Raw genomic sequence first — 22107 nt, forward strand, 5'->3', positions numbered from 1 at the left:
AGTATGTCTTCATATCGACAAAAGCCCTAGTCGTGGTGAACAGCTCATAAAAGCCAGGCTATCAGACAATGGCATTTCAAGCAGAGCTTGTGTTGACATTAATGGTACCATACACAGAAACGACGACCAACCACTGTCACTAAATCTCTGCAAAACCATTGTAGGGAGAGAAAAAAATCTAAATCTTGTAGCTAATAGCATTGCCGGCATAATTGAAGACGAACTGAGCACCACCTCCCCCTCCACAACTCGGATCCAGCTCCCTGGACACGGTGGAATTGTCGCTAGGCTAATGAATGCCATCACACCGCTATGTCACGGCCCCTCAATGGACTCGAGCAGAAAGCCTTGTTAGCCTCAGGCAACGCAGACCCAGAGGCTAGACTGGCAACACAGGAAGATCAGACAATCCTTTCACTGTCGTTGTGCAGTGAGGGGAAGCCAGGGACGATAAACAACCCTGTTACAGTGACACTCAATAACACCGTGATTTAATGCGGGAGCTCAGGCGGGGTTCACCACTGCAGACTTCACAAGAGTTCACACTTCGTTCCGGGTGTCTGGTTGAATCCGGGGGGGATGCAGAGCTTACAGATGTTCCCCATTTAAACACACGTGGCAGCGAAAGGTAGGTCCAGTAGGGGGTAATGCCGATGTACTTTCCTATTACGTATGGCAGTTAGGCCTGCTGAAAGTCACAGTATAGAGCTAGTTCATCTTGGGAGGACAAGCACTGACAAATCTAAGGGAGCTGAAAGTCAATGTCTATACTCCCAACCCCCCCTCCCCCACCACCCCTTTTGTAACCCACTGTTACACAGTAGCACTCTGAGGCAGAACATCTCAAAGGAGTGGGATTATAAATGACCTTATGAGGCAGTTCCTATCATTACATGGCTGATGGCAGTCTGAATTCCAATAAAAGGCCTCTGTCTCTGTCCCTGTGAAAATAGACTTTTTCAAATGATATTCCAGTCGTTGAAGTTCAACTCTATTCCACTGCACAGAACAAAAGACAAACGCTTCGCCAGTGGCGTCCCATTGAGAAGAGCCTAGAATGCTCTCTCGGAAGAAAATGTGTGAGAGAAAAGATGGAGAAATTAAAACCAGTTATTCCGACGGCTCCCAGTCTGCCAATTTGAGCGGCTATGAACGGCAGAAGGTCCGCAAGCCTGAGATAACAGGAAGCAACCGAGGGCGCTTGAAGTACCCCCTGTGGCAAAATTGGCAGACTTTGGCAGTGAGCGTGAAAGAGAGAGGACTCTAAAACAGAGGGTGTCCTGTCTTCACAATGGATCCCCTTCAAAAGCAACAAAATACGACATGACTTGGTGGTCCTCATCAAACGCACCACTTGATTCGAATGCGTTCCCATCCTAAAGGAACCTTGCTGAGTTTCTGCTGTGCATCAAAGGACTAACATATTGACTCATCATTGCCATGAGACGCAGCCATGATTATAAAAGGATCAATGACATTTGACCTGTTATGAATACCCCTGACAGCTCATGAGTAAAGGTTATGCCATCTCTGCCCTTCAACAGCTTCTTTCGGCAGTACCCATCATTTTTTTTATAGTTTTCAGGCCCCCAGGGACAGACATTGGCTAAAACACAGTGCTACTCACAGTCACTCTCTAAACAGGATGGTGACCGTGAGGAACATAACCTCGACATACTGTATTCCTGCCAGGCTGAGGGCACCAGTTCAGTTGGCCACAGTAATCCCCAATCGACACAAGGCCTGCCCCAACTGACTCAGGGACGACAGTCTGGCTCTGGCATGAAAATATTTCATGAACACATGAGGAAAACCAGACCATTGAGGAGCAGGCCCTAGTTTGCCCGTTTGGGAGAGGTTCCACACTGAGTCTGTCCCTTACCGATGAGCCCAGATAAGACAGGAGGCTTATTGCTACTGTCTATGCCATCCCATTGTGCCACTACAGACAACGTGTGTGTGCGTTTGTAATGGAGGGTGAAACCTTCCCCCCACATCAGGGCTTGAGGAATCCACAGATTGTGGGAAATTGTTCACAGCTCTGAGCGATAAGAGAAGCCTTCTATAGAGAAAGCCTTCTCTCTGCTTTGAGATGGGGGGGGGGGAGTGGGGGGGGGGGAGAGTGGGTGGGGGGTTGGGAAATGGAGAAGGAAAACTCATTAAATATGCTGCTTGTTCTCTGCCAAATTAACACTAAAAAAGTGAAGCTGCCACGAGTGAGTTGTGATGGGAGTCAGGTGGCTGAGCGGTGATGGAATCGGGCTAGTAATCCGAAGGTTGCCAGTTCGATTCCCGGCCGTGCCAACTGACTGTCAAGGCACTTCACCCTACTTGCCTCGGGGGAATGTCCCTGTACTTACTGTAAGTTGCTCTGGATAAGAGCGTCTGCTAAATGACTAAATGTAATGTATATGTAAATGTAATAGCATAACTCACCTCTGTATGTGTGAGGGATTTGAGCATCAGTCTTTGAGACACAGTGAGACTCTTCTGGATCTCCAATATGTGTTTGTTTTCGTGTGGACCCACATTAAAGCCTACTGACTGTACAACAATTGATTTATAATGGCATCTACGAACAGTCAGTGGCTTTACTACGGCTGTTTACGCAGGAATTATATTTTGCCCTTTTCTCATTAGAATTAGTAGTGATTGAACACATCTTCGGTTGTACTGTTTCGAAGCGTGCTTTTTATTGAATGCGCTTAATTTCCACGTCCTGCTTTATAGCCTATTCTGTGTTTCGGGGAAATGGGCATGTAAATAAATGTAACTAATAGCCTATCGAATAGTTCGTATCTCACTTATGCGCTGTTGTAAGATGGACAATATGGTATTTTCGAAACAGTACACGTAAGAATTACCAGCCAAAAGAACCATATAATAACATCTTACTTTGAAAAGCAACCTGTGACATTTCGCAATTCTCTTTTCACTACTGTACTGTAGTTGCAGCATCACTCATTTCACAATTCGTTATCATATGTGGTTCAAAAAATTGCTCTGGTACAATAGTTTACAAGTGTGTAATCAGAAAGAACATCCATTGCTATAAGCATTGTTAACAAAACATGATTCATATTCATATTAACTATAACCTAAGTGAGTTAAATGAATGAAAGAACAATTTTCGTACATAGCCTACCTTATGTTGGGACAACACAGAAGATTAACGTTCGGAAATCAGCAAGCACGGCTGGAATTAATCCTTTGTGCTATTGTAAGTGTGGTTTTATCCTAACTGAATAAACACTAACACTGAATAAACACAAATATGATAGGTCCGCTGGTGGTCGAGTCCCAATCTCTACTGTTCATGCACCTTGCTGTCAGTGCGCTGCACAAGCATCACATATCGCCGCGCTGAGGTTGAAAATGGTTTGTGTTAAAACCCGGAGTGGAATATTCAAAAAACGCGGATGTCTCAAAAGAAGCTAAACAAGTATTCTCAAAAATATTATATATAATAATATAGGTTTGATGTTGACACAGTAACCTAACACATCTAATCAAATGGTGTTGTGTGTAGAAAATGTAATGGGGAGGCTTATATTTGTTCAGCACTAGTCTTGTTTTGGTAGCAGATGGTTTGATTTTAGGCCTACTCTCCTATTGACTTAAAACAAAAGGTTTATGCTGAATGAGTGCATTAAGAATACATTCATATGCTAAGGCATAAAAGAGTAGCTTATGGTGACACAATTTCATAGCACGTGATCCTCAAGTGATGGCAGCCTTTGATGTAATGTGTGGACTGCATGCAAGGAGAGCAACCGCAGGTGTCTGTTGGAACATAATGGAGAACGACAACCACTCTGGAACAGTGCAATATGCAACCTGATTAACCAGCATCAGGGTTTCATCTCTACATTGAAGAGGACACATCGTTCACAACAGGTGAGCACAGTCTCTTCAGTTCAGTGGTTGTCTGCTTTATGATTAAGTAAATATATTCAGGACAGTTCCTTTAAAATGTATTTCTTATTTCTCTCAGTCATATATTTTCTCAATATACTAAATGCACTTCAAAGAGTTTTCTATCACAAATGATTAACTTTCGCAGCACTTTCACACACAGAGAGACAGTTTGAAGTGATCATTATGTGCATGTCGTAACCGTGGGATTCTCCCAGTGTGGTTGTTCTGCTTGGGTTATTCAGAGGGGTGAGCTGATAATTATGAATCAACCTGGGGGCTTCTCCTGTGAGGCAGAACCAGCTCCAACAGACCAGGGTCTTTGTGCCTTCTAGATTCAAAAACAAGGTAACGGTAGCACCTCAGTGGTCCAAGTGATCATCACCCATGTCCTGGCCAGGTGAGCGATTGTTTTCTGTGGAGGAAGCCCATGTGTCGGCACGGGATCCACACAGGAAGACCTGGGAGATACCAATGCTCCCCAGGAATCTAGAATTAGCAAAGATCTGTTTGGTTGTGAACAACTGACCACATCCTCTATCATGGCATGGCTTGAGGAGGGAAGAATTTGACCATGAGCAATGAGAACAAGAAGGATGTCATCTCATCTAATGAACAAACATCCATCAATAACTGATTTTGGCAGGTGATTGAAACCGGGCCGGTCAGAGAAGGTCCTGAAAATCCATATTCTCACACTCAAGAGAGCACATCCATTACCTGAGCTTCCAGGCAACAGACGAGGGGATCTCGTTTTGTTTGCAGAGATGGGTGTAATATTCAGTTCACGATTGATTACAAGGGCTACTGTCTCCCAGTGCTGCATAATGTATGAATTGTGATGGAATGTAGCAGTGGAGGGGAGAATCAACAGTACCTGGGATAGGATTACTCATTCACAGTCTGCCAGGATTTATCTCCATCATTCGGTCTGAATAATGATCTACCAGCTACCTAAGAAGGTGACTGATAGTTCTTAAGAGGAATCTAAATGGGAGATACTGTCTGTGGGTAAGATGTATAGTAGTAAGTCTTCTTGATTACTCCAGAGTGATCAATACGGGTCAAACCTCTGCAGGTGGGTGACCATGTCTCTATGGAATGGGTTTATGATCATTTAGCTGATAAATCTGCTCAGCCTGTTTTTGACCGTGTAATTAAAGATAACAAATTGTTTTATAAAAAACGTAGCAAGCATAATAATAAACAGTTTATTCAAACCTACAGTACACTTCTGAATTATATCATTCACTGGATTTAACCTATTATTTGCACCATATACTCAATATAACGCCCCCCCCCCCCCCCCCCCCCGTGAACATGCTTGGGATGAGTCAGTCAAACTCCTCTTCTGAATCCCTTGGATGACTGTGTCATTTCAAGTGCGTCATAGTGAAGTGCATCCGACGACCATGCAAACAGACTCATCAAAGTGCATTATGACCCAGCTGGTTCTTTCAGTCACACACAGTCAAGAAGCTGGAAAGAGATAACATGCTTGACAACACAGGCAAGGTGGCATTTTGGCATTAAATGTTTGGCTTGCACTGTTTGGACCCATTTCTTGACATTGGTAGTGTCCAAATACTAGTTTTCTGCAATACTTGGGTAATGCTCTGACCAAACTATGGAATTACAAATGCTTCTGTACCATTTGGGCTTTTTGTTTGTGGTTCAGCACTGTCTTTACTGAGTTGGTATTTCCCAACTAATTCAATTTATTACATAAATTGCATGGTCTTATAGGAGTTAGGTGCACTCACATATTGTCCAGATAAAACAACTAACAATGAAATTACAGTTTGTTCTTGATTTAAACTGGTTTACTCCATTGAAATTTTTTTCTAAACTCCATTCCGTGTTTTCCTCTCGCCCACTCAGCATCCAACAACCGGCTATCAATAATTCACAGTGGATGGCATCGCGATAAACATATGTGAAAATTGGTGTCACTTATAGTAGGCCTACTAGCTGAAATTCGAATCAAGAACATATCTGAGCAATAATACTGTTTGCCGTATCATGCTGGCCAACGTACTCATTCCCTTACTAGGTTAAGTTATATCGGCCTGCTTGGTAGGTAGGTGCAAATAGATCCCAAAGATATAGGCCTATTGCGGGTTTTCTTTTAAAACCTGATTAGTAGCTTCGAATTAATTAGCTGAACATGTTCTACAGAAGTCTGAAGATGAGTGTTTGATTGTTTGATTGTCTACAGGTACACCCTTGCACTTTTGAGGTTCATGTTGTTTAATTTGTAACTTGTTTAACTACATGCTCTTATATGGTTCTCCTCATTGGCACTTATTTGCATTTCACAATGTATGCTTCATGTTTGGCTACTTGCAATGTTTTGGGGCTATATCTCATTGTTATGATCAGTGACCTATTCTCTTTTGTAAAGCTCTCTTTTGGAAGTCGCTTTGGATAAAAGCGTCTGCTAAATGAATAAATGTAAATGTAAATGTATTGCCGCTTCTGAAAGTCTCTTTCTTGGCATCATGCAACTCCTTTTACTTTAATCTCAACCTCCACCAGAAACATTTATCTTGATGTTCTCAAAGAGGGAACTTTGTGGAAAATGTCCTTGTAAAGTTAAAGCAGTTCCTCTAAAATGATACGGTCTATTTTGTCTATGAAGAATGACAGTTGGCATACAAGCAGCTAATTAGACTTAGCAGTCTCGTTTGATGATCATGTTCCCATCATATTCTCCACAGGGGCCCAGTTCAATCCAATTCATTAGGACACTTAGCTGTTCGGATAGAGGACAGGAAGGACAGCGAGTTGGAAAAGTGAGATATAAACCATATCATTACCTATTAATGCTATATGTCCAAATAATTTCATGCTGTTGATAAGTGCTGGTCATTACCAAGTGGACACGGTCTCAGTGTTTGCACTTTTACATGTTTACGTGTTTGCACTTTTACATGATTCCTGTGTTGGAACCAAGTTAAATTGAGATTAATCATCTCATATTTGAGTTACTAATGTCTTATATCTAAACAAACTAATAATTATACCATATTGTATGTTTCTGTCCTTTGTAGTTTGTTTGACTGTGTTGAGCTTTGCATCAAATGAAGCTCCTCTTGATAATGACGGTAATACAAATACCATCATTGTATTTGTCAGTAACAGATTAATATGACCATTGCATTGAGTTGATTTGATCATTTTAATGGTGAACTGGAGATTATGAGGTTATAACAGATCATGTGTTGTCTTGTGTTGCTTCCTCACAATGAAAGGAAAATATGTAGTGTCGTCTAGAATGAGCATGATTAAACATTTAAAGACACATTGAACCACGTACAAGTACTGTCTGCTGTCCTAAGAAAATGTCGTCAAACAGTAGAAAACGAGGCTAAGAATAGCAATGGCAGTGAGGCTGAATAATTCAGGCACAGGGGGTGGAATACACAATGTGTTTTTCTCCATGTGGCTTTAAAAACCCCAGGCCTTTGGATGATCACAGCAGCACATAGGACTCAGTGAGCTGTTTGTGTGTGTGTGTGTGTGTGTGTGTGTGTGTGTGTGTGTGTGTGTGTGTGTGTGTGTGTGTGCGTGCGCATTTGTGCATGTGTAGTTTTTGTTTATGGTTTAGATAAACTGCTAGGGATTATCAAGGAGCAGGACCAAAGAACTCCAATGTACATGTACTTATTACAGACAGCTAATAAACTTGAAGTTCAAACTGTATGCATATTTGTGTGTGTGTGCGTGTGTATGTCTTCATCCGTCTGTGGGTGCGTGTGTGAAAGCAGGCACACACATTATGCCTTAGATGGGCCAAGGGAGAGTTCATAAAATAATACACAAATGATTATTGCACCAAGGTCACAAAGATCAAGTTAATCTAAGATGCACTTTGTGGGACATCCAGATGAGTGGCTGATTAGCAACTGTCTGTCTGTCTGTCTGTCTGTCTGGAGAAACTGAGGTCTCCTGTGACACAGCAAATAGAGTGGGACATTCAAAAAAGAACAAAACAATACATTTTGCTGTGTAGGAAGGAAGGACGTTTCTTCCCCACCTCCCATCCACCTGCCTCCTCATCCCTTCTCTCTTCACACCTTCTAAACTCAACAGTAATCATTTATACTCATGGTGTGAAATATTAAAGACCACAAGTGAGGCAGTTATAGAGGTCATCTGTGAGGGTTCCAGACTAGTCAGATGGAGAAGGTTCAGGGGACTAATAAGGAGAAACTCACCATCTGGAAATTCAATCTAACATTTAATGCCATATCTGGCAACATATCACTTTACTTTAATAAGGTTCTTAGCATGCAAATCTGATGAGATATGAAGGAAAACGTGAAAAAAGGAAAGAAAAAACATATTTTGAGTCATTTTTCAACGATGCAGTTAAGTGTCCTATACCAGTGCCTCCTGAAAGATGAGGAGAACTGGTTTGAAGAAGGCTTCAAACTTCAAGAGGAAAGAACCAACGGCTTGTTGTTTGAGGGAGAGTTACTATCAGGCTTTTACGTAATTGATTCTTCCAGGGTCGGGCTTTTCGGGCGGCGTGGCAGCGGTTTGATAGAGACAGGCGTCTTTGTGAGCCTTTCCCTGACAGTTAGAAGATGTCGAGCACCCCTGCCGAGTGACTGCATTATCTTCGCTTCACTGCTCTCTCGCTTGCTCTATCACCTTCTTGCTTTCTCTCTCACTCTTATTCACTCCCATTCTCTCTCGCCTTCTCTCTCTCGTTCTCCTGTCTCTCACACCCTCGCTCTCTCTGTCGTTCTCCTGTCTCTCACACCCTCGCCCTCTCTCGTTCCCTTTTTATCCTTCACAGACTGTCATGGAGGTGACTGCGTTCCACAGTTGTGACAAGTGCAGGGGGGGGGGGCTATTTATATTGACTAAAGACTTCGACCTTGAGACAGTCTGCTTCTGCCACATCCATTCAAAATTTTCTTCCCTGCCTTTTCAACTGAGACCCTGTAGAATAAGTTTGAATGGCTGAATTAGGCCTACTGTTGCTGAGTTGTTTGAAAGATTACGTAGTGGTGCCAGACAGAATCAAGTCAACCTCATGTATTATCAAGACGGCACAACGTTTTGGTGTGACTTAATTTCCATAATTTCTATTTCAAAAATCAACAAAATCAACTTTTTTTAATGATTGCCAATTATTCTATGTAAGATCCTGTGTTAACACCTGTTCAGCAGGCATGCGATAAAAAATTAAAATCAGTCAGCTTGCAAAGGAAAATAAATCTAAACAAAATGTTTGATGTGAAGAAACATCACACTCTATCAAACTTTCACACCTGAGGTCGTGCCTAGGAACAGACGCTGCTGGGAAAACAATGTCTATGTCGGTCACATTGTCATGGATGGAGGAATTGGAGAAGAGGGGGAGGTTTGAGACAGGGAACGGGAAAAGGGACGGTGTGGGGAGACATATGTTTCCTCGGTTTACACCAGCCTCTGGCCTGGGGTGTGTGTGGGTTGGTGTGTGTGTCTGTGTGAGATATCCGTTGTCAGTAGGAGATGGCATCTGATGCCACAAGCATTTGTGTGTGTTGTATGTGTGTACTTACATATGTCAAGAACTCTGCCATTGAGGCCCTGCTTCATACAGTAGGTCTATATGCAGTTTTCAACACGTTTAATATTTGCATTGAGACACCTATCGATTCAATGTGTAACTTATCCATTCCCTGCCGACAGACAGTGCCTAGATGCCAACTGCTAAAAACCTGGTGGAGCTGAACACCTGTTCAGATGGCAACCATGGGTGACTCCATCCCCTGGGATTGCACGCAGGTGAGAGCATTGCTAATCATGCCAGCTTGGCAAAGCTGCTGAGGACCGATAGAACTCAACACAGCGAACACTGTTGCTGTTGTTCTTGTGATGATCAATGGTGTTGCGTTATTTTGTCTTGAATAAGTGTGGGTCTAAACAGTATATTGAATATGTGAGTTTGTAACGTGCACTTGTGGTACCAATCTTATAGAGATGTTACAGAGATCTTGGTTAGAGAGTAGAATGAATCGATATTAAAGCAATACTAGTGAATAGGTTATACTTTGGTTCTAACTTTTAGATTATTAGCCTGAACAGCCTCTTGTTTGCATGGTTGTATTTTGTGACTGTAACATCTGAAAGTTGTGAGGTGTGTTTTACAAGGTGAAGGTTCTAGTCTCTTGTTTGCAGCACACCAGTGCTTCTGACAGGACTTGGCCATCCAGGCCTGTTAGAAGGTTAGACATATTCTTTTGACAGCTTTCTCACAGATCAAAGTGGTTTTATTTCTGGAGGTTTATCTCTTTTGATAGCTTGCCTGGGGCTGGTGATTGAAGTGGAGAGCGTTGGGGAGTGTGTGTGTGTGTGGGGGGGCATTGGAAAAAAGGAAAGAACGAGGGGACAGGGCAGCAGAGGAGGGTACAGGACAGGGCAGGGCAGGAAAGGAGGGTACAGTGCAAGGCAGGACAGGACAGGACAAGGCAAGGTAGTCAAGTGGGATGAGACACTTCTTGCCAATCGTTTTTTAATAAAAAAAACCTTCTTTGAAGATTCCAGTGATTTAGCCAGTGAAGGAAGGGTTTACATTTTCAGGAATATATTCCCCTCTTCCTCTCATCGTCGTTCGTCCCGTTTTCATCAGCTTTAATCTGCTCGGTTTAAACCCATATTATTGGTCACGAAGACTTATTTGCGACATCGGGGACGCTTTAATTCCATGGGGAACAACAAAATGGGTAACAGATCCAGCATGAAAGTCACACCCTCGTTCTGGTGCGAGTGCTAGAGTAAACAGAGTCCCAAAACAGAGAGCCTATTAGTCACGGCACTTAATTATTAAACAGTGCATGTAGGAGTCAAACAGGACACTGGGTTATTCTCCCACACAGTCTCTCAGACAGTGGACTTGCAGGAAACACAGGACCCAAGTTTGGTTTTCAGTTGAGAGGATAGGCACTCTACCCTTCCTTTCCATGTTTCATAAGACTGGATCAATGAGAGAAGGAGAATGAAAAGGTGGCATCAGAGGACAGGAAGTGGAGGAACTTATTCATCCGTCGAGGAGAGGCGTACTTGATTGCAAGATTAACTTTATATACATCCACACAGCACTCATCCGTCTATTTTGGCTCTTCGGCAGATGAAATTATACTGACCACTTTCTAAAAAGGCCAGTTTACCTCAGGTGTCAGGTTGGAATGAAGAGCACAGTCGCAGATGCAGTTTAGAGTTTTTAATGGTTCTGATTTACTTCAATCACGTAAAGTAGTCAGTCATGACCACACACTGGGTCAAATAATAATTGAGGCAAAGGCAAACTTAAAGTCCATCAAGACGGTTGGTTCAAGGGTAATCCACAATCAAGGTCAAGGCACAGTCCAATGTCAAGGTACACAGAGCAGCCAGCACAATCGAAGTTTCCAGGTAGGGCAAGACAAAGGAGAGGTCAGAGACAAGCGGGGTTCAATACCGTCAAACAAAAGAGAGTCCAAGTGAACAGTCCAAATCGTAATCCAAAATCCACAGTCGGGGCAAGCAGGGTCCAGCACAGGTAAAGAGTTTCCGTAAAATTTTTCCAAGTGAGGTAACGCCCGTAGCACACAAACCATGAATGAGCACTGACAAACAATTCAGTGTTCCTTTTAACCATGGCCGTTCACTTCCTCACAGCTGAGCCGGCCTTGCTCTGACTCCTTAGTGCCCTCTGCTGTCCTGGAGGGCACGCTGTGTGTTGAGTCGTGACATCAGGTGTCAGACAGAAAGCACACTGTGCATGGGTCACTGTGGTGGTCACCATAGCAACAATGGCCATAAAAGTCCTTGTAGGGATGGCAATCCAGAACATTCTTTGAGGTCTTTAAGAATGATCAAAATCAAAAATCCCCAAACTTGTTGAAATACTGTTTTGGATGGTTTATCTCAGCCAATTTTCTCTCTAAACGAGTGGTTCCCATCCTCCGTTATTCACACATTGAGAGATATGTGTTGCAGAGGGGGAGGAGGAAGTCGTCTGCGATTCATTTGTTGATCAGACAAATAACATTTGTAAGACAAATATTGTTGTTAATTATCTAACTAAGTGATAACGTCAAAATCCTTTTTGACAAGCAGTATCTCTTCCATTCAGGGCTTTTGTAGTACATGATTCACACAGTAAAGACTAAGTGGATGGGCTGTAATGGTTGTCATCACAAGGATCCATCCTAATATGAGTGATCAAAGGGGGCATGTAGTAATTGGATATGAATTCCTTCATTAATTGATGAGCAACCAGCACATTGTGCCTTGTCCTCTGCCTGTGTCCTTTAGATCAAACAGATTTGACAAATAACTTTTACAGAACCAGACAGAATTGTCTGCAAAGCTCCCTATCAGAATGATGCTTGAGAACGTACAGTGCATGAAATACCTTAAAGGTCTATTTTTGAATTTCAGTATGGCTACAATACTACAAAAACGCTTTGAGGTTTTTGAAATTGAGGTTCAAAAATGTTCTTCCTAGTTTTTATTAGGCTCTCCCACCCACTCCGAAACTACCAGATGACCTCTGCATGATGGTAGAGATGTGTGTGCCATACTTTCATGTGTCTGAGCGCCTTCATGCTTGTGCCAATATGCGTGTGTTTGCACACAGGCGCGTGCGTGGTAGTGGTTGATTGAGTGAGAGAGAGAGAGCTCATCAACGTTTAATCTTCTAAAACCTCCCCCGGGAAGCTCTCCATTAATTATTGTCGAGCGTTTCGAGAGCTCTTCACCACAGGGCAACATCTGGTGCGGGTGCGAGAACCAGCAGAGTAGCCTTTCTGGGTTCAATGCTCTGTTAGGAGAAGTGGAATGCCAACTGTGCAGTGCCATGGCCTGGCCTGGCCTGGCCATCCCTCTGCCCTGACTTCAGAGCTGGAACAATAGAATCACATGGTTAGCAATTCAGTTAATTTAGTTAGCTCTCTAAACCCAACCCAACTCCAATCATATTTATATTTTGGAGAGCTATTTTCTGCAGTATGCCATGCGTTAATGGGGAACTCCATAGTTTTTTATGGTTTTCTGGGGTAACATTTTACAATACCACATGTTATACATTATGCCAGATTTTCAACAACAATTAACAATACAATTATTGTAAGCAAAACAGGGGTAGACAAGCTGTCAAGAACACTGGAAAAATAAACTTGCATGTTTACATTCTAAATACAAGACAGTACTGTATGATGTGTAAGAATTAACAAACAAAAAAAGAATATATAATATTTAATCTTGAGAAACGAGGGATTATTTGAAATTAGGTATTTATTTATAATTGATTTTGTAATTGTTCACGCAGAGTAAATTGAATTGAATAGGCATTCAGTCTCTCCTCATTCTGACACACAATATAGTTTATTTTTCTAGTATTGCACAAGTCACTGGTGACACTGTGTGGTAGAAAGTTATATTGCATGCACATAGACCATGATATGTTCAACATTATCATCTTATTGAACTAAGACACCTTGTAGACCCACTAAATCCAGTATATTAGCTTGATAAAAACCTAAATATTCTTAAAATTCCTATAATTCAAATAAACAAGTCATCGGGCATCATAATAGGTCAAATTGAATTAACTACTGAGTTAATGTTCTAAATTAACTTTTGAGCTGGATAAATCCGGGAAGCACTTCCTGATAAACTGTCGAAGCAAGCATGTTTTACAGTCTCTGGGGCCCACATTAGGAGGAGCTTGTTTTCTCCATATTAATGAGGATCAAACGTGTTTAATGTGGATGTTTTCTGACATATTATGGTGATGTGTTGGTGGCTCTTACTGAAACACTGGTGACTTTTACCCTTAGTGAGCTATCATGGCAGACCACAACCCAGCACGAGTCATGCTCATGCTTACTGCATTCATCATCTTCTTAGTTGTGATGACACTCAACATTATGGCTGAATTTGGGGGGAAATCTGGTGAATTTCTAAGCCCAAACATATGAACCAGTTCAAATCGTTCTATATGTAAATATATACAATATATGTACACCCTTGTGTAAAAGTCTGTACCATACACATGTATGGTACATGTATGTATTCATGTCTGTGTAAATTGGGTTGTGTGTGTGTCTGTGTGTGTGTGTGCTCGCAGGTGTTTTCAGACAAACCACAGAGGATGTTGCTATAAAGTATGCCACAGACATGACTCCTGCACCATGGTGTATGTTTCTGTGGGATTTAATCTATATCTGGTTGTCGTGCATGTTCATGTACTTTGTTACAGGATTCTGTCGAAGGTAGGTTCACTTTTATATTTATTGGGTGTGCTCAAGCCTTCGGCGAGAGCACAACCTTTGTTCTCTCTCATATATATTTATTTATTGGGTGTGCTCAAGCCTTTGGCGAGCACATACACTTGGACGTTTAATTCAACTATGAGGCTGCTATATAGTAAGTAAGTAAGACTTTATTTATATAGCACATTTCATACAAGAATTGTAGCTCAAGGTGCTTTACATAAAATCAATAAAAACAATAATACAAGTGATAAACAATTCAAACAAAAATAAAAATCCCAATAAGATCTCTGTTCAAGAGAGAAAAATATAAATAATAAATATAGCCGATCACATTCCCTCTTGCAGGGGACATGAGAAGACAACTGTTACATTCTACACTTCACTCTTAGTATTTTGAGTTGTAAATGAGCAGCAACAAATGTATGCTTTTAATCTATGTAATCTTTATAAATAATAAGTATGCATTTTTACATAAAATATACAGAAATATCAGCTGTAAAAATGTCATAAAAAAACGGACCCCTTTGCAACCGACGCAAGCAATTTCCCCAGAAATTGTACCCTCTCTAGGTTATATTTTTAGAATGATGTCAAAATGCCAGCCCAAACAGGAATTCCACCACATGTATGGACTCCAGTATGTCTCATACAGCATAGTCACTAACCTATGTTTTTTTCTGACAATATTTTACTTTAATGACACCACAAAAACACTACTTAATATTTTCCCATGTAGAAGATGTACAGGACATTGCTGCAATGTTACTGACTTTTGTGAGTGTGACTCAAGGGTCCTTGAGTTGAAAGTCTGCTATTCTATAGTAGACTGTCTCTTAAAAGTTTTCATTCTTCCCAGGAATGACTTTCTGTACACCACCCCTTCAGTTCTGCCCTATGGATTTAACATCGCCTTGATCATGAACCTCTGCTTAATTATTGCATAGCTCTTCTTGTTTGATAGAGAGTAAGTGATCACAAATACAGTACATGCACTGCAATAACACATCTCAATTTAGGACAGAGTGCCATTACTAATACTATTACTAATGTGATAATTGGTTTGGAGTTCATTGTATCGATTGCATGTTTTGCAGAAAAAATATCTACACTGCTGAACTTGGCCATCGTCTTACAATATAAGATGCAAATGTCCAGGTCACGCTCAGCTATGCTCTCTCTGCTGCTGCTCCTGCTGAACCTGTCAGTGTGGCGAGAAGTTACTCTTATGGTCATAGCAATAGTGGTGTGTGGTAACAGAGTCCAAATGTATTTGAAGAATCCAAATTCACTGTTTCACTTGTTAAAGCTTTGACTGCGGTTTATTAAGTGTGACCAGTTGAGTGGAACTGGAATAAATTGATCCACACTGCATTGACTTTACACCTAACCATTTGTAGTTTAGGCCTAAAAATCAGTAGCTGTACAGTAGCTTGGTTCTATGTTAGACTCTCCTATATCCATTGTACCTTTTCGTTGGCACAAAAGTCTATATTTGCAGGATTTGGCTGTTTCTCCGTGCTTCTTTTCTGTCCTACAGGTTTCTCTTTGAGAACTTCTATCTGGAACTGGAAAAGCATGTCCGCTACATTGTGACCGTTTACCCTGTGGTGATCCTGATGTTGGTGGGGAGTATCTCCAATCCTGTCACAAAAAACACTCACATTGACATCTTCATTGGTAAGATTTTGTCGAAAATTCAGTCCTTTAATACAAGTTCAAGCTAGTTTATCGTTGTATGAACCAGCATAAATAATAACTGTATACACAGAAAAATAAGCAGAACAATAGTATATTAAACTTGTACTTTCCTGTGCTATGGTCATTGTTCTACTCTTCCCTTGACTCCACCAGGGGTAATACTGACCCTTTCCTGCCTATTGTTTGTGACACGTATGGCCATGGTTGTAAGGAAGCACAACAAACAACCTCTGTACCCTGCAGACACCCCCATGATGTCACCAGTGGAGATAGCCCGAAGACAGAAGAATATATTTGTTTAATAGGCTAGGAGATTTATGTTTTTTATGTTGTGAAACCCATTCAAGGTATTGGATCCCTATACTGTTGCCTCAAGACATGTAGAGGCACCTTTGGTAGTTTGGCTTCTACTGTTGACCTCAATGAATATTGAGTATAACATGTAAACATATTTTAGTATATCAAATGTTACATGTTCAAGTTGAACAGATAGGGTTAATTGGCTCAACAAGTGACACATTATAACATATGCATTCATCAGATATATATTTTTTTACAGTTTTAATCAAGGCCGTAGCCATGGAGTCAACATTGGGGTGCACAAAATCTGTTGGGGAGTCTGAGGGTCCCTCCTGAAAACTTTTTTTTTTTTTCGGACAGCGTGCGTGGTTGCCTATCATAGCGTAGCACATTAATATTTTATTAACATTTTTATATCAATATATTGGGGGGGACATTTTGACCAGATTTGAATATTGGGGGAGATCTATATATTATGATTACGGCCCTGGTTTTATTTTTAAAATGACTTGGTAGCAGAGGGGCCCTGTGATGAAGCTCCGCCCCCACTGTACTGAGAGTCTAGCTACATCTTTCTCATAGTCGTAATTAACCGAGAGATAGATTGTGCCAATTATCATTATTACATAAGATACCCTAATCTACTTTATTTATCACTATTACTCCATATCATGTTTTGATATAAATCAGTGACTTGCAATAAACCCATTTGCACTTTGCATACAATAAAGTTACCAACCTCGATAACTTCTTTAACACACATACACTTGGACGCAGATGTGTACACACACACAGGCAAGTACGCAACACACACACAGGCACGTACGCAACACACACAGGCACGTACGCAACACACACAAATGTGTGCTGACAGACACACACACCACCACAAACTCACTGCTTGACTGCATCTTTGCCCAAAGTCCAAAGTGATAGAAGATGTTTTCATAAGAGACACAAGTGTGTGAATGAGTTTTCTCTCCTTCAGCTGACATCCAGATCTCAAGGGCTCCCTGGCATCTTCACTCTGAGCCAGAATGGAAGGTCACCATCATATGTTTCTTCACTTTGCAAGCATAATACTGGCCATCGTTAGCCAGCTATTTTCTGAGACCTTTCACATACTAGGATTAGAACTTAAAACATCTGATGGTGAGTATTATCATTTACACTGTAGTGTAACTTTTTTATATCTTTAGTTGATCATTCTTAATCTTGACTTGTAGGAAATTAAGTAGACAGGGATAATGGGATAATGTGTAATTTGAACCCCAAAATATGGTCTTAGCTTTTCGATTGTTTTTGGTGTTATTAGTTGTGTTCATCTGATTAGATGCATCTTTTCATGGATACATATTCTGAGGATGCATCATTCAAGCAGAAAAGCTATTTTCATAATTATCTTTCCTTTGAAATGTCTTTTACTGCAGACGTCTACATCTAAATAACATTTCAAAGTCAACATTTCATCATGAACTCTGGCACCAAAGGCGTTTCTCATAGTCGTTGATAAGAGAGCTACTCACAGAACCCTATTTGAAGTTCACTTCAAGCTTTATAAGAGCTTTAGAGATGGAACTGTCTGCACTCAAGTTTTTACAGATTGTGTGTGCTTTGTCTCTCATTTGTCAATCCTGTGTACTCTTACAGCAAACTACCAGGTCTTCACATTTTCTTTTATGCCTGCAATACAATGTGGGGAAAATAATATACATTTCTCAAATGTAGAATATATATTCCTTGAGACTTTGATTGTAATTGTACAGGCATAGGCACTGTCTTTTGACAGCTATCAAAATGGATTTCCTTGACAGGTTTGTACGGGAACACATCAGCCATAGTTTCTGAGCTGTTCCCTCTGGACGTGACCATGGACAGGTGGGCACGGTACACCTGGATCCTGGTCCAGGCCTGGAATGCTGCCTGGCTCCTGCACTCTGCCTTCACAGTGCTCAGAAGGTATCCCATCCAAAACGACCTACAGAATAGTGGGAGTGATGTTGGACAGCATTGCAATCCTAGACTTCTTTTGGTAGAAGTGTTTTAAAATCTCATACCTTAATAATAGGGATCTTAAGTTCACCTAGCATGCTAATGAACTGATCTGTATTAAGGTCAGTTGTCATGTGAATGAGCTTGAGGCATAGGAACAAAGTAATATAGCTTCTATTGTGGTTGTCAAATCTCTGTTATGGTCAAATGTGTCTGTGAGGAACACTTTCAGCCCCTTGTGCTACAACCCTGAGATCCATCCCCCAGCATTCTTCTTCATGTGGGTTGTGATCAACGCTGCAAGGTTTGGTGGGATGTTTCTATGGGCCAAGCAGTAAGTGGCGTTCATATTTGGTCCACTTTAGAATAATACAATAGGGCAGTGGGCACAGACTACAGAGTAAAACAATTCAGCTCGTAGTCATCGAAGAAAAATTTGTGTTTTCTTTCACACATCCAGGGATCTTCTGGGAACTCTGTTTTTCAAGTTGATGGTGCCGTTCCAGAGCTTCTTCATGCTGTATATGTCCTATTGCAACCTGTACCGTCACAGAGCATGGCTGGCCATCAACAACCCTAAGGAGGTCTGGTGTACACGCTGTTTGGTGAGCTCACATCCTGTCCCTCTCTCCTGAGGATCTCACAGCAATGGTTCCAAACCTGAGATTATATTCGAATTAATGCAAATGTTGACATTGGTTAATCACGTATGCTATGTAAAAGTTAAAAAAAATTACATGTATCCAAGGTTGAAAATCCAAAACAGGAATCCAAAATTGGGATTCATGAAATCTGAGAAGGATGACCTAAGGGGAAGTCTGCACATGTAGAGAATGTGAAATTACATGGAATGTGTTGCCCTCACAACATTGACAAATCGTTGTCAAAACCCCCCCCCCCCCCCCCCCCCCCGCATATTTCCACTTTTGTCCACGTAACACTCCTCAAAGTCCTGCAATTACATGATGAATCATGTCCTTTGATAAGATATCTCAATCAACTCCATATGGTAGCAATATGAAATACCATATCATTTCTATGGTATCTTCTAACCACACTAGCTAACCTTTGCACTTTACCTGTCACAGACATGTCTGAAAGTTCATTTTATACCACAGTAAAAAGCTGATAAATATATAGCATTTGCTCCTGCAACCACGCATGCATATACCTGCATGAGCACCTGTGCCTTTTCACAAAGGTCCACTTACAACAATTAATCTACTCAAATCTACTCATTATCCTAGCAAAATTACTGTACACCTCTAAACACCTTTAAAAATATTTTGCCACCTTGCATCCATAAACTCTGTGCTGTTTTGTCCCGGGTGATGGGGGACAGACCCAGAACGGGCTGGCGATGTTTGCCTGGTGGACCCTGCTGGAGACCCTGGTGTGTTTGGGGGTGGTCTTGAAGCACAAGGCTGGCCTGCAGGATCCCATGGCCAGCTCTGTGGTCCTGTTATTGCTCCTACTGGGGATGCTGCTCTGGTAGGTTTTGTAACAGGAAAGCTGTTACCATCGTGCTGGCAGAAAGAGAAATATAAGTTGTTAGAAAATGCTTGATTCAGACTGTATTTGAAATTGTGACCATGAGGTCCACATTGTTGTTGCGAAAATCTACAAATGTTTATTGTTTGAAGCTATTGATGAGAACAACACATTTTTTAATGTTCTTTTGTTTGGAATAACAATAATTATTTAACAAATGTTTTTTTTCTCTTGCCTGAGAGGCAAAATGTCTTTTGCCTCTCAGGTTTGCTATTCAAAAAGTGCTCTCCAAGTATATCCGCTACACCTTCACCGTCTACCCAGTGCTGGTTTTGGGCTTGGGGGCCATGTTCACCAGGGGCTACCATGTCCACAACATAACCCCCAATACTGTCTACTGTGGTAAGATATACGATCTAAAACAATGTTACAGTGGGACTACACAGTATATTGTAGATTTAATTTGCTATCTATTTAGTTTCTACTGTATAACTATTTTGTAGTGACAGTACTGTACTGACAAATTTGCAGTGCAATACAAGTGCAACACTATATTATAAATGAAAGTAATGTGCGCAGCTTCCAGTAATCTATTTCAAGACAGGTGAAATGTGGACTGATCCTCTTGTGAGCTGCGGTTGTAACTGTTCCTGTCTCAGGTGTCCTCATGCTCATAGCGACCGTCCTGAACAGTGTGCTTCTGATTGCTGCTTGTTTCTACACTGATGAGGCCTCCGATTCCTCTGACACACATCCCCACCCCCCACCTGACGGGTGTAAGACTGTGTGCCAGCAAGTTGGCGCGAACAGCAAGAAATTTGCCATTGCCAATCCAGTTTACTGCCAGAACTAAGGAAAAAGTTACCTTGGATTAAATGATGTGCAATGTGAAACCTTGTACCAAGTTGTAATGTGTGATGCACCTCACAGCAACTACCAACAGGGGGCAGTATATCAATGAAACAATTTTGCTGAATGGAAAAATCATTTACTGTGTGTAGACATGGACCCCTCCATTTGACAGGTGCTTAACATTCAGAACCATGCAGCTGTATCTACTCTGATTCCGTATAGTTAGGACTCTGAGCTCCTCCATCCCATCATGCTGAGGACCAGCATGTTGTATTACTGAAACGTTTGTCTGCATTTAAGTCAGCTTCCAAGAGAAGAGCTTAACCTTTGTTGAGGACACACATGAATGACAGTCTGACAGAGTGTAAACATCATGCTTTGAGATGGAAGCTGTTTGCTACACTCCACACATACGGTACTTCTGTTTTGTCGATGCGAAAAACAATTTGTTCTGACAGCTGCTGGCAGTGTTAGCTTTATGAGCTGCGTGAGCTCATGCTAATTTACGCAATCAAAGTCATGCAATGGTTGCACTTGAATCCTTTCATATATGTATTCATAAGAAATACTCTTATTACGCTGTTAATATGATGTTGATGTAGAAAAGACGGGTGGTAGTTTATTCCACCTGATTATATTTTACAGATATCCCTCCAGCTATATTGGAATACATAAAAGTCCTATGTGCTTTATGCTTTTATCATTCCAGCATGTGTGAAGATTGCTTAGATTGTTGATGGTTGATCATGCCTAAGATTGTTTATGTAAGTAGTAATATTAAGATGCCACAGAAATACAGGCATCAGTCCAACTATCTATAGAACACAGCTGTTTGTGCCATACTGTGTAGAGTGTTAACTGTACCATTACAAGTGTCACCTTGAAGATTTAAGTCAACCATGCAGAAAATGAATTATTTTATGATAGGACGTATGATAGGCCTTGGATGTACTGGGTTCCTCATCAATTGGATGTCAACTTTAGCATCAATCTATAAATACGTTGACACGGTTATGAAGTCAGACATAAAATGTGGTTGTCTACTTGATAGATGTCAGTTGAGAGAACATTTTTTGTAGACACAAGCATTTGTGCTTTTCTGCTTACACCAGGCTTTTAATCTGTATGCCTCAAACTTGTGTCTTTTACCAAATAGATCTGAGTTTGTGTAGCCACCACATACTCACATAATTTCATGATAGATGTTATGAACCACTTAGTAATGACACGTGTCTAGCATAGGTGCCCCCTGTTTGAGCAGCACGCCTAGTGGCAAAGTTGTTGTGGTCAAGTGCCTTACTGAAGGGTACTACAGTAGGCAATAACTGTTGTGAACAACCTTTTATCCTGTTTCGGTTATGTAAGTAGTCCAGCTAGTGGTGACTCAAATCGACCTTTTGGCAACTGGTCTAATTTCCAAACCATTGGGTTAGTAAGTGGTTATTCAACAAATAATTTGAGATACAATGCTCTGAATATGCTGTTCAGTAAATATAATAATAATAAAAAAGAATAAGAATACAACTATTGAGTATATCTGAAGTACTAGTGTCCAGACAAGATCCATCTCTCTGAAGTATTTTCAAATGAGCCTGCATTG

The 22107-nt window shown here is 41.2% G+C and overlaps 2 protein-coding genes and 1 long non-coding RNA gene across 5 annotated transcripts in view; 2 read left to right on the forward strand and 1 right to left on the reverse strand.

Moving 5' to 3' along the window:
- dlgap1b (discs, large (Drosophila) homolog-associated protein 1b) overlaps window positions 1-3297 on the reverse strand; it is an 81145-nt gene extending 77848 nt beyond the window's left edge. The window contains 1 exon segment of the mRNA XM_062479849.1: window positions 3146-3297. The gene's annotated coding sequence lies outside the window, so the exon portion shown is untranslated.
- Window positions 3298-5867: 2570 nt separating this feature from the next.
- On the forward strand, window positions 5868-7185 carry LOC134034821 (uncharacterized). The gene is made up of 3 exons (XR_009932280.1): window positions 5868-5991; window positions 6636-6710; window positions 6969-7185. It is a non-coding gene; the product is annotated as an uncharacterized LOC134034821 (long non-coding RNA).
- A 9960-nt stretch (window positions 7186-17145) lies between these two features.
- Window positions 17146-20548, forward strand: LOC134034946 (uncharacterized). 3 transcript variants are annotated; one of them, XM_062479670.1, is made up of 7 exons: window positions 17146-17324; window positions 17987-18150; window positions 18410-18498; window positions 18625-18769; window positions 19507-19655; window positions 19921-20057; window positions 20315-20548. In XM_062479670.1, exons 1-7 carry the CDS (start codon window positions 17210-17212, stop codon window positions 20506-20508), a joined length of 993 nt encoding a protein of 330 aa, XP_062335654.1. In that variant the 5' UTR covers window positions 17146-17209; the 3' UTR covers window positions 20509-20548. The 3 variants fall into 3 exon arrangements, with proteins under 3 accessions (XP_062335654.1, XP_062335653.1, XP_062335655.1); XM_062479669.1 differs by having other exon boundaries at window positions 17987-18131; window positions 18385-18498; XM_062479671.1 differs by having other exon boundaries at window positions 17987-18131; window positions 18397-18498.
- The last annotated feature ends 1559 nt before the right edge of the window (window positions 20549-22107 follow it).

The sequence above is a fragment of the Osmerus eperlanus genome, chromosome 15 (assembly GCF_963692335.1).
Source record: "Osmerus eperlanus chromosome 15, fOsmEpe2.1, whole genome shotgun sequence".
Taxonomy (NCBI): Eukaryota; Metazoa; Chordata; class Actinopteri; order Osmeriformes; family Osmeridae; genus Osmerus; species Osmerus eperlanus.